Source organism: Balaenoptera acutorostrata, chromosome 15, assembly GCF_949987535.1.
Source record: "Balaenoptera acutorostrata chromosome 15, mBalAcu1.1, whole genome shotgun sequence".
NCBI lineage: Eukaryota > Metazoa > Chordata > Mammalia > Artiodactyla > Balaenopteridae > Balaenoptera > Balaenoptera acutorostrata.
Genome location: NC_080078.1, coordinates 5041925 through 5054759, shown reverse-complemented (window position 1 = coordinate 5054759; position 12835 = coordinate 5041925). Strand labels below are relative to the sequence as shown.

Genomic DNA, 12835 nt, shown 5'->3' with positions numbered 1-12835 from the left:
GCCCATGTTCCTGTAAATGACAAATCTAAATTAAAAGTAAACATACATGATTTCTAGGAATTTTCCTTTGAGCACTTTAAATAATAATAATGAAAACAACTTCTGCAAATACATTGTTTAGAGTAGGGGGTCAAAACAAATATGTGGAAAACCACCTTGTATACTCTTCCATATCCACCTTTTCCTAAGATGGCAAGCTCTTCAAATTCATTCAAGTAACGTGAAGTTTGTGCTTCAAAGCCTACTTCCCTTGATCTGAAAGTTAAACACAGTCAATCAATCAATCCCCAAACATGAGAGAACCGAAATGTTCTAAGACAGATCATGTTCACTGTATTACTAACCTGGCAAACCTCGTTTATCACTAAACTGTGATAATTTGGAAAGGATGAGCTAAAATGAAAGTTTTCATTCTCTATGAAGAAAACATTTGATAATTAGCAAATCAATAGCGTAATAGAGATAGCAAGGGGATCATTAATTTTAAGTATTTTACCAGTAATTAGTATTCCAATTAGAAATTATTGTTTTAATAATTATTAAGTTAATATCATGATTTATTATTATTGTTTTAACAGGAATCCTAAGGATGACTAACAGGCAGGAGTTAAGTAGCTAAGCTCAGTGATAAGTTTACTTAAATTTCTGAATGATTCAGACCAGTTACAGATTTTAAACGAGCATTTCCTACATACAGCCGAAATTCAGTGGTGTTCCCCTGACAGAGACTGGATGTCAGTGCTCTGAATTAAGAGTGGGGCTTATGGAATCCACGTGGAATTGTGGGGGAAGGGTGGTCAAAGACAGAATGAGAAATCTTACAAAGTTTTTAGCAAATCTTAAAAAGTTTTTAATCTTACAATGTTTTTAGTTTTCATAAACTACCCTAACTACGTTATTTTTAACCCCACTACTAATTTCTGATTAATTCAGGATTAATTCTTAATCCTGATTTCTTTTGGATCAGTTTACTCCTTGCATAGTCAAGAAAGTATTCAACACATACCTGATCTTCTGGATATGAGAATTATCCTCACAAGGACCCTAAAATCAAAAAGTTATTTTTAAAAAGCATTTTGAAAATTTCATGGAATAAGGAATCTATTAAAATTCAATGTTAGATCAGTATAAATGCTCAAACTAATATTAAAAAAAAAAAACCACACCCACCCAATGGCTTTTTCAATATTACTTAAGAGTTTGCAATTGAAGACATTTTTCTCTTAACTAAAAGATCACCCGTGAAAAAGCTATATTCTTGCCATCCAAGGACAAAGCTGAGATTTACCAAGGAGTTGCCACCGGCAAACAACGCCAGCTTCCCTTTCACATAAAAGCAGAAACTGACCACTGCTCCCGTGTCACCGTTCCAAGCCCCCAGCACCTTGTGCCTGTATGACTGCACGTGTCTCCCTGCTTCTGCCCTCAGTCCCCTCCTCTATGTATTCTCAACACAGCAGCTGGGGAGAACCCGTTAAAGTCAGGTTATGTCACTCCCGTGCTCAGAACCCTGCAACACTTCTCATTTTACTGAGTGAAAACCAAGGACATTAAAACGGTCCATCTTCATCTGCCCCTCGGCCCCGCCTCTCCCATATGCCCCCTTGCTTACTCCAACCTCCACCACTGGCTGCCTGTCAGCCTCACAAACATGCCAGCACACAGCTGCTCCTCTGCCTGGAATGCTTTCCCTCCACGTGATTCATTCCTCAACCTCAGCTCCTTGCTCCTGTCTCAGCGAGGTCCTACCTGCCACGCTACACGGCCCCTCCCAACATTTTCTAATGCCCTTCACTGCTTTATGTTTCTCCTTAACACTTACCACCACCTAACACCCCATGTATTTTTCTTTTTCTATTGTTTACTGCCCGCTTGTCAGAACATAAGCTCCCTGAGGGCAGGGACTTTTTTTTTTTAATACAGCAGGTTCTTATTAGTCATCTATTTTATACATATTAGTGTATATATGTCAATCCCAATCTCCCAATTCATACCACCACCACCCCCGCCCCAGGGCAGGGACTTTTATTTTGCTCACTGCCTGAACCCCAGCTCCTACAAGAGAGCCTAACACATAGCAGCCATTTGATAAACATCTGTTGAATAAACAAATGGGAGTTAACATTAAACCTATGTTATAATCAGGATTTCAGAATGCTTTAAAATACAGTTCTCTTGAAATGAGAATGTCTTTATCACACTCCAAGTACATTTCTTAGTGCTTACCTGACGAACTCTCTCCTTAGCTGACCTCATTAAGTGCGTAATAGCTCTGTTGTGATGTAGCCTCAAGGAGCTAAACTCATCACTACACGTGAAGGATGACAGCAGCCCCATTTTGATAAAGGTCTGACAAAGTACTATAAAAAAATATGGAAAACAATTATTAGAAAGGCCATCGATGAGATGGCAATTTTCAAGAACACACAGAAAATAAAGAGTCATAATAATAGCCTCTATAAGAAAAAAGTTATGTTGACGCACACATTACAGCTTGGGGACTGATTCTCTGAAGAGATGGAATGATTGGTTACACTCATTGATCGGGGGCTCATCTGTTATTTCTTATCTGACACTCCACATTCTACAGTCATTTGTTTACTGTGCTTGGTCAGTCAGTAAAGTACCAAGCTCTGTTTTTAAAAAAGGCAAGAAAGGAAAAAAAAAAAGGAGGGGGAGGGGTAGAATATATAAATAAATTAAAATTTAAAAGGCAGGAATGGAAACGAATGATTAGAACTGACAACAAAAGTGAATATGAATTGTTGTTTTCAATTATGGAATATCCTTAACCAACGTACAAAGAGCACATCTGAGATGCGTGTACAGACCAGATACCAGGGGGGAAGTCAAGTCTCAAGTCACAAGGCCAGGCTGCTCAGAAAAAGAAGTTTCTACAGAAGTGCTTGGTTTTTACTCATTCAAGGAATACAGGTACTACAGAGAAAATTCTATGTGAAAAACTCTCCATTTAGATTGTCAACTAACTAAACCACATCAAAAACATTTACTTAAATATCCTTTATTTTGAACACCATGACACGAAGGAAGAAAGGAAACCGAAATTCATAGTCAGAAGAGGGAAATAGTAAGTAAAAGGTAATAATGATATTAACACTGTCTCATTTCTCTTCAAAAAATAACCAACTTTGTCTTAAAGTTCGGACTTTAAAAAGGCTGTATATAAGGAATTTTAAAACATCTTAAAACCAGCAAGATTCACAGCTTTGCTTTAATCAGGACCAAGAGTACTATATTAAAAGCATTATAATCTGCTTCTCTATACCAGAAAATAATCCCCGGGTTTGGAACCTACAGAACACCCCCTTTTGTGCGACCCAACCCCCCCCAACACATATTCAAGAAAATAAGTGTATACTGGACAAATAAATTTTTTACCATTTCTTATGTCCCATGAAGCTTATCAAAGTGATAATTACCTTTAACTAAAAACATTATGTTCTTCTAAGATCACATAGAAGTATCTGTAAGTTTAAGGCTTTCTAACACCAAACAAGACTTGGGAAGACTTTTGGTAGAAAAGACACTTAGACTCTGTGGTGTGGGCTACTCAAGAGTTCCACTTCTGAAGCTGAACCAGAAATGCCATAATCTGTAATTCTACTCATTTCTGTGCTTGCTCCTCAGACAAGTAACCTATGGCAGGAATAAACATTTTCAACACTGGGTCGGCTGCTGCTGATTATTTTGATCTTTGTCTCGGGCTCCTGACACACAGCTCCACAGTTATAAAACTCTTATAATCTTCTGAGTGATAGGGGTATTAGGACGATCTTTTGTCTTAATATTTGGTCTCCGACCTCAGTTCCTGACATGAGAGCTTCTCAGAGCCTTGCAGTCTCCAGTGATGAGTCTTTTCGTATGCTAATGAGATGACTGGTGGCTGGAGCCCCTAGGTCACTTCAGGATGGGGGCTGGTCCCCAGAAAGACCAAGCCCTGATTAGAAGCTTAGAGCTTTCCACTTCACACCCCCGTCTTCCAGGGAGGGGAGAAGGGCTGGAGACTGAGTTAATAATCAAGCACACCAATGTGATGAAGCCTCAATAAAAAATCCCTAAAGTACAGGGTGGGTGAACACAGCCACTTGCCAGGAGGGTGGGGAACCCAAACTCTGTGGGGACAGAAGGTAGAGCACTCTGGACCCTCAGGACCTCACCCTGTGTGCCTCTGTATCCTTTATCATATCCTTTATTATAATAAACTGGTAAGCATAAGTAAGTGTCTCGGGCTTCCCTGGTGGCGCAGTGGTTGAGAATCCGCCTGCCAATGCAGGGGACACGGGTTCGAGCCCTGGTCCAGGAAGGTCCCACATGCCGCGGAGCAACTAAGCCCATGCACCACAGCTACTGAGCCTGCGCTCTAGAGCCCGTGAGCCACAACTACTGAGCCCGTGAGCCACAACTACTGAAGCCCGCGCGCCTAGAGCCTGTGCTCCACAACAAGAGAAGCCACCACAATGAGAAGCCCGCGCACCGCAATGAAGAGTAGCCCCGGCTCTCCACGACTAGAGAAAGCCCACGCGCAGCAACGAAGACCCAACGCAGCCAAAATAAATAAATAAATTAATTAATTAATTATTAAAAAAAAGTGTCTGCCTGAGTACTGCGAGCTGTTATAGCAAATTATCAAATCTGAGGAGGGGCACTGGGAACCCCCAATTTGGAGCCAAGTCAGACAAAAGTGTGGGTAACCTGAGAACCTAGGGACCTCCTACTTTCGACTGGCATCTGAAATAAGGACAGTCTTGTAGGACTGAGCCCTTAACCTGCCAGATCTGACACCAACTCCAGGGAGATAGTGTCGGAAGTGAATTGTAAGACACCCAGCTGGTGTAAGGAGAACTGGTCCGTGTGGGAGGAAAGCCCCACACATTTGGTGTCGGAAGTATTCAATGTGTAGAGGAAAACAGTTTCCTTCAACGACACAAAACACAACCGTTCCAGGGCTCTGGGCAAAAACGAGATCCGAATCAATACCTGGGATTTTCATGTACCTGGTCACCAACTAAACCGTAAGAGATCTTCAAAAATTGTATGAATTATCACTTATAAATCAAAAAGAACTACCTTTTATTTAAATACACACAATTTTGTGGTGATTAATCTTTTTGCAGGGTCCCCAGGGATGATATTCATAAGGAATTACTCCAAGGAAAACATAAAATAAATCTACAAATGTACTACTAAGGCTTATTTCAAATTTTTATATACCAGCTGCTTCTCAGACTGACAGAGTTAAACAACAGAGTAATTTTACAAGTTTTATTTAGCAAGGTTAATTTATTCTTACTAACATTTAAACACCTGTCTTGAACGAAGCGGGTTTGGTTCGTGCACATGGCTCAAGTGTTCCAGCAGAGAAACCAGCAACAGCTGGTTTGCAACTGCAAAAGGGAAGGTCGGCTGCTGTAGGGGTCCTTTCAGCACCTGGAGTTCTGCGGGAACATCAGATTCTGCAAATTAAAAAAGGAAAAAAATGTTAAGAAATGGTAAACATATCTCATAATGACAAAACAGCATATTCTAATTAGGAAAACACACTATTTAAATTTAAGGAAATAAAAAGCAAAACAGTAGTTAAGGTGAGTGGGGTTAATCAAGACAGACATTCTGGAATTGAGTTTTGAGTTGAATTCTGGAAATCTGGAAGGACTCGCAGAGAGATGCCAGTTCGGGAAGGGAGGAAGCTCTGGTTAGGGATGATGTGTACAAAGGTAGAAACAAATAAATATTCCAGCAAACAAGCAAGCAAGCAAGCAGGAACAGGACGGCTTCCTTCCTTCGAGAAGCAGAGAGAAAGAAGTTTGGCAGCAAAGAAAGGGAAAGGGAGGAAGAACGGAATCTTTACTCTGAGCTACACACTATGGACCAGGTGTTTTATATGCACAATCTCATCGAATCCTCCCGAAACGCCCTATGTTACCATTCCCATTTTACAGATGCAGACACTGATCTCATTGAGAGGTTAAGGAACAAGTTAGCAGGCAGATCAGACTGACTCCCAAGCCCATCCTCTTTCCACTGAACAAGACCAAGCGGACAGCTGAGTTGGCACTTAAAGCTGACAGTCGTTAAGTTCTCACGCACTGTTTAATACGTTATTTAACAGGCCGAAAACACAATGCAGGAAACATGTTTGAGGAAACTGTTCTGGACACGTGATAGGCAGCCTGGAAGGAGACATGCAAGAGTCAACAAGAAGGGGTTTCCCTGGTGGCACAGTGGTTAAGAATCTGCCTGCCAATGGCAACAAGTTCGATCCCTGGTCCGGGAAGATCCTACATGCCGCGGAGCAACTAAGCCCGTGCGCCACAACTACTGAGCCTGCGCTCTGGAGCCCGTGAGCCACAACTACTGAGCCCACGCGCCATAACTACTGAGCCCGTGCACCTAGAGCCCGTGCTCCGCAACAAGAGAAGCCACAGCAATGAGAAGCCCGCGCACCGCAACTTAGAGTAGCCCCCGCTCGCCGCAACTAGAGAAAGCCCGCGCGCAGCAATGAAGACCCAACACAGCCAAAAATGAACTTAAAAAATAAAATAAAATAAATAAATTTAAAAAAAAAAAGAGTCAACGGGCTTCCCTGGTGGCGCAGTGGTTGAGAGTCTGCCTGCTAATGCAGGGGACACGGGTTCGAGCCCTGGTCTGGGAAGATCCCACATGCCACGGAGCAGCTGGGCCCGTGAGCCACAATTGCTGAGCCTGCGCGTCTGGAGCCTGTGCCCCGCGACGGGAGGGGCCGCGATAGAGAAAGGCCCGCGCACCGCGATGAAGAGCGGTCCCCGCACCGCGATGAAGAGTGGCCCCCGCTTGCCGCAACTGGAGAAAGCCCTCGCACGAACCGAAGACCCAACACAGCCAAAAATAAATAAATAAATAAATAAATAAATAAGAAAATCCTTTAAAAAAAAAAAAAAAAAAAGAGTCAACAAGAAGTCAGGGTGAGCCTATAAAGCAGGTAAGTGACAGAAACGTGGAGGAAAGGACAGGTCCCAGAGATGCCAAGAAAGAAATGGACTGGTCAGGATTTAAAACACTAGGAATGAGAGGAAGGAGAGGTTAACGAGAGTGAAAACTGGTAAGAGGGGCTGTTGGAGGAAAGATGAGGAATTTCAAACGCTCAGGAGCTGCTGACCCATTCAGCTGGAAATGCCCTGTGGAAACAGGGCCCAGGTATCTTACACCTTCTAAAATAAGCCCCATTCCAAACATTTTATTCCACACTTCTCTATCAACTACTAAAGGTCCTGGAAGAGAGGTTTTGAAATCGAGACTTCATTCACCAATTCACCTCTCCGACCTGTAGGTGGCCCAAAAAAGACCTGCATGAATGGAGATGTGCTATTCATTTTAAATGAATACTTATTGCCTGAATATGAGAAAGAAAAAGAATGGAAAATGTGGCCATGTAAAAACTTCTCTATGTAAAGACATCTTAAAGTTAAAATATGAATCACAAAATCAGATACAGTACAGATACCTTTACTGTACATGACAAGAAAAAGGGAATAAAATTTATATAGTGCTCTTACAAGCTAGTAAGAAGATGAAGCACAATTAAAATTCAAATAGTCTTAACAAAACTAGTAAGTAATGACATACATATTAAAATAACCACAGTACAAGAGTTTGCCATCAGACTGGTAACTATTTAAAGCCTGGAATCCTTGGTATTGTTAAGGGCACAGAAAACTAGATACTTTCAAACACAAGGGGGTGTTTGCAACCTTTGACAATACACTGTAGAATTTCACGTGTGCAAAACTTTACTTTTGGAAACATAAACCAAGGAAATAATTAAACAAAGCACAACAAATATATATGTACAAGGTGTTCAGGATAACACTCAAAGTATTAAAAATTTGTTAAACAAGTTATACACATATAATAGAATACTATGTAGTTGTTATAAATGATGGCGTATAGAAAGATAATCGTAAATAATCCTGTATCAAGTCAAAGAAGCAGGCCATAAACAGTAACACTAATGAAGGTGAGGGAGATAGTTTCATACAAACCAATGCAACCTTTCTGGTTATCATTTTAGCAAAACATATCAAAACTTTTTTTAATACTTTTCTTTGACCCAACAAATCCTACTTCTGTGGCTCTATTCTAAAGAAATAATCAGATATTAACAAAGATTTGTGTATACACGTCAAACCCATCATTATTTCTAATGGTAAAAAAAAAGATAAATCTGTTTTCCACCAATACAGCGAAGACTAAATAAATTATAGTACAGAATGTGATGGTCTTAAAATAACATTCTTAAAGGCTAATTTGTCACAAGAAAATGCTAATAAAAGTTCACATTTAAAAAGCAACATAAGGGCTTCCCTGGTGGCGCAGTGGTTGAGAATCCGCCTGCCAATGCAGGGGACACGGGTTCAAGCCCTGGTCTGGGAAGATCCCACATGCCGCGGAGCAACTAGGCCCATGAGCCACAACTACTGAGCCTGCGCGTCTGGAGCCTGTGCTCCACAAGAGAGGCCGCGATAGTGAGAGGCCCGCGCACCGCGATGAAGAGTGGCCCCCGCTTGCCGCAACTGGAGAAAGCCCTCGCACAGAAACGAAGACCCAACACAGCCAAAAATAAATAAATAAATAAATAAATTTTAAAAAATAAATAAATAAATAAAAAGCAACATAAGGAAATTCCCTGGTGGTCCAGTGGTTAGGACTCTGAGCTTTCACTACTGGGGCCTGAGTTCAACACCTGGTCGGGGAACTAAGATCCCGCAAGCTGCAAGGCATGGCCAAAAAATAAAAATAAAAAATAAAAAGCAACATAAAATTTTTACGATCACGATTTTAAAATATATTTATATCTATATAAATGTACACACACACAAAAAGAATGGAAACATCAAAACAGACAGAAATCTCTGCCCCCTGTGTTTTCAATGACAGAGGCTACAAAAAGAGTGAAATTACAGTGAGCAGCTATTTTATAGTCTGCCTGTTTGATCCTTCATATCTAGGCATCTACCTGGCATACAGCAACTCTCACGAAGTATTTGCAAATGAATACACCAAATTATTAGCAGTGAGTTCTCCTCAGAGATGTGAATAAATACACTTTCCCCTCTTCTTCCTTTATGCCTTTAAATTTTGCACATGATTTCTCTAAATTTTTATCTTATCTGGACGACGAAATCAGACAGAAATCTTGAATCCATTCAGAATACCTTTCTTTGACAGTTTTAAATGCAAAATTCACCCCAAAAATTGTCTCTAGCTAAGCCAAAATGTAATGTTTGTATATTTAAATTACAAACAGTAATCTCTGGGCGATGAGATTATGGTTTTTCTAATTTTCTTCTTCATGCTTTTCTACATTTTTAACATATTCTGTAATGTGAAAAAAAATTTTAAGTACTGAATTGTCAACAACGGTGAGATTTTTTTAGGAGGGTTTTCTGCTTCTACACTTTCCTATTTTTATACTCTCCTATTTTCTACAATGAGAAAATTCTACTTTTTAATAAAAAACAAAAAAGAATGGTTGCTCAGTGGAGTCAACTGAACCTAATAAATCAAGAAAATGACAACTTTAAAAAAGACCAATGGACAGACACCCAAATGCAGGAAGGAGTAAAACTGAAAGGAAATGAAGGCTGAGGCTGAAAGCTTCCCATTTCACAGTTCTGGTCAAGAGAAAAGGAAGAGGTTAAGTGGCTAAAAGGAAAAGTGAGGTCAAGTTCTCCTATTAAAGAGTAGGAAATGGTATCTAAACCCGATGTGCATTAGAGTTCTAGAATTCTGCCAAGAAGGAGGGGAGTAAGACAAACAGGGAAGGGATGACCTGATTCAACCTCCTGAGGAAAGTATGATCCAAATGGTCCATTATTAAATTAAAGAACCTGTAGAATTAATCTGAGGTAAAAACATTTGTGTCAGATGAAAGAAGGAAAATGAATGAGTCTGACAATGGGCTTACTGTCGGCCCTCCTTCTAACGCCGTGCTGTTCCACAGGAAAAAAAAAAACATGCGGAAACTCTGATCAAAGGCTGATGGAGACTCCCTGCAGGCTGAGGGGCTAAAGAACACAGGTGTTACTTACATCTAGGTTGCAACTTTTCTGATGCTACCATTGGCGGGCAGAGTGACCTCCTCACATCAATACAGACGACCGTCGAGAAATCGTCTACCTATTGTTTGAAGTCTAGAAATGAAACTACATTTCTCACAGACCTAACTTTTCATATAAAAAGATAAAGTATGTCTGGACATTCTGGGCTTCTTTGGAAGAAAAGGCAATACGTAAATGCGGCAGCATTATTAGTAACCAAAGGAGGAGGAAATTTTTAGAAGCTTATCGACGATCACTCCCTTCAAGAATAATCTTCGGTTTGCAGAAAACCTTATCACAATGTTACAGAACAGACAGACTTGCCTGTTTACAGCTGGGACTTCTATGACATAATGCTTTACGCATCATCGAGCTGCTATAATATGACACATGTGGAAAAAAATCAGTTTGTCCATTAAAGAGTAATTATCTTACAACTGTCCTGTGCTAAGGGTCTACTTAAATCGCCCTCACAGTCTGTTTTTGTTTCTCTTTAAGATCAAGAATTGTAGGTAGTAGTAAGGATGAAAATCAAAGAATTTAAGGAATAAATTAAGACCTTTTCAACTCGGCTTGCACCTTTAAATCCCTACAACATGTTAATATTTGTTTCATGCTTCAACTCCACGTGTATTCTCTGTAATCATTCTATTCGAACTACCACATAGTAAAAACCTCCTTGAATCGATGTATTCATTTTTCATGGCACAATTTTATTTTAAAAATGGCCATACAGGGACTTCCCTGGTGGTCCAGTGGTAAAGAATCCACCTTACAATGCAAGGGACGTGGGTTCGATCCTTGGACAGGGAACTAAGATCCCAAGTGCCGCAGGGTAACTAAGCCTGCGCGCCTCAACTAGAGCCCACTGAACCCTGGAGCCTGCGTGCTACAACTACAAGAGAAAAAACCCACACGCCACAATTAGAGAGAAGCCCGCGTGTCGCAACGAAAAGATCCCGCATGCCGCAACTAAGACCCGACGCACCCAAAAAATAAATTAATTAAAAGTCCATACACACTACTATATATAAAATAGGGAAACAACAAGGACCTACTGTATAGCACAGGGAACTATACTCAATATCTTGTAATAACCTATAATAGAAAAGAAACTGAAAAAGAATATATATGCATAACTGAACCACTTTGCTATACACCTGAAACTAACACAACATTGTAAATTAACTATAATTCAATTTTTTTTAAGTGTTCATCCACTAAGAAAAAAAAAAAAGACCACATTCTGAGAACTTGGGATATTTGTTGCTACTGGGTTACAGAATATCGATACCTATACTACCATCATCAATATATTTACTGCGGAGACCAAACTTTTTAAATACATGCTTTCCCCACTCCCCTATTTTTAGTTGTCCAATATCTAAACTGAGCAGACGTTACATACCAGACTCTCTCCATTTTGGCCCCTATTTAATCTTAGTTCTGCTCATAATTATATGCTGTAATGCTCACTCTCAATTCTTATGTTGATGTCTGCAAGGGCTTAGCCAACTACAAATGTTACAGGGTAGGCTGTCCACATGAAACCTCCCTCCCTTCTGACACCAACTGCAAGTTTGGAAAAGTTCTCCAAATCACGCTCATGTTCAATTTAAAAAAATATTTTTTTTTTTTTTTTTTGCCAAAACAACTGGTTGCAGCTAAAGAGCCGATTGCACTTTCATTAAAACATTAGATACTCTGAACTGGTTAGACTCAATGCTGTAAGTACCTCTCGCTTTATGAATAACTTGACTGACTTTGCCGACTTAGCCCTATCTCCTAGAAACCAAAAGCCTCAAGGAAACTCGGGCGTTTTTTTTTTTAACCGAAGAGGATGATGTCCATACTGCCTCACTATGAGAAGTCTTTAGCTACGCGATTAGTGAAGCAAAAGACGAGAGAAGCTACAAATTAAAACTCTTAATCCAAACTGTTCAGCGCATAGGGTCTGCAGAGTTCCATTCCAGTAGTTTACAAAGCTCAAGCTCATCGCCCGACAACACCCCGGGGCTCAGGAGCTGGAAAACAGCCCAGCACGTCCGCAGCCCCGAGTCCGCAGAGGAAACCAAGGAACAGAAATGTAAACGATCGACCGGGCTGCAGACACCTGTTTCAACACGAGTTCACCTAACCCAGACGGCCCGCCCGCCGCCCCCATACGGCACCGCTGGGCCCCGGTTCAAGCCCGGATCCAGACGAACTTGTCCAGGTCCTGGGCCGAACCTCGCAGCTACCTGCCAGCCCCGGGAATGAAGGTGGACGGGGGCGGGGAGGGCCGCCGCCGCCGCCGCATTCCGGGTCCCTCACCATCATACTTGGGGTCCGAGCCCTCGGCCGGGAAGTCGATGGCAGGCGGCGCAGGCACAGCCCCTGCCGCGTCGCCCTCCGCCTCGCGCTCCCGGGCCCCCAAGATACCCCCCAGCATCGCCGGCCGCGCGCGGGCTGCAAGGCAGCCCTCCCGCCACCCAAGCGCCGCCTCCCTATACACTCCCAGCAGCCGCCACCGGATCCGGAAGTAGCCTCTCGGAAGGAGGAAGATCTGCCCGCCCTCCGGGCGCTTGAGGGGGCGGGCCCTGGTGCAGGCCCCGCCCCCTCCCCTTTCCCTTCGAGGAGGGGGGTTGGTCCCGCGCCGGCGCACCCCAGATGCTGGCGCGTGGTGGGCTGTTCTGCGAGCGGCGTTGCGGAAGGAATTGGGTGGCCCCCACGTGGGGTCGACCCCGGCCTTTGCTCCC

At 42.0% G+C, this 12835-nt stretch overlaps 1 protein-coding gene across 5 annotated transcripts in view; it reads right to left on the bottom strand.

The window, feature by feature from the left end:
• The window catches only part of EIF2AK1 (eukaryotic translation initiation factor 2 alpha kinase 1), a 30730-nt gene extending 18116 nt beyond the window's left edge, over positions 1-12614 (bottom strand). For 4 of the 5 annotated variants that reach the window (XM_007186737.3, XM_028167586.2, XM_028167587.2 and 1 more), the window contains exons 1-5: positions 12411-12614; positions 5316-5474; positions 2227-2360; positions 1007-1044; positions 156-255 (exon numbers count right to left, since the gene is read on the bottom strand). In XM_007186737.3, the coding sequence (XP_007186799.3) occupies positions 156-255; positions 1007-1044; positions 2227-2360; positions 5316-5474; positions 12411-12528 (549 nt within the window). In that variant the 5' untranslated portion in view covers positions 12529-12614. Of the gene's footprint in view, positions 1-155; positions 256-1006; positions 1045-2226; positions 2361-5315; positions 5475-12337 lie in introns of all 5 variants that reach the window. The other variant, XM_057529186.1, reaches the window with a different exon arrangement.
• Between the last annotated feature and the right edge of the window lie 221 nt (positions 12615-12835).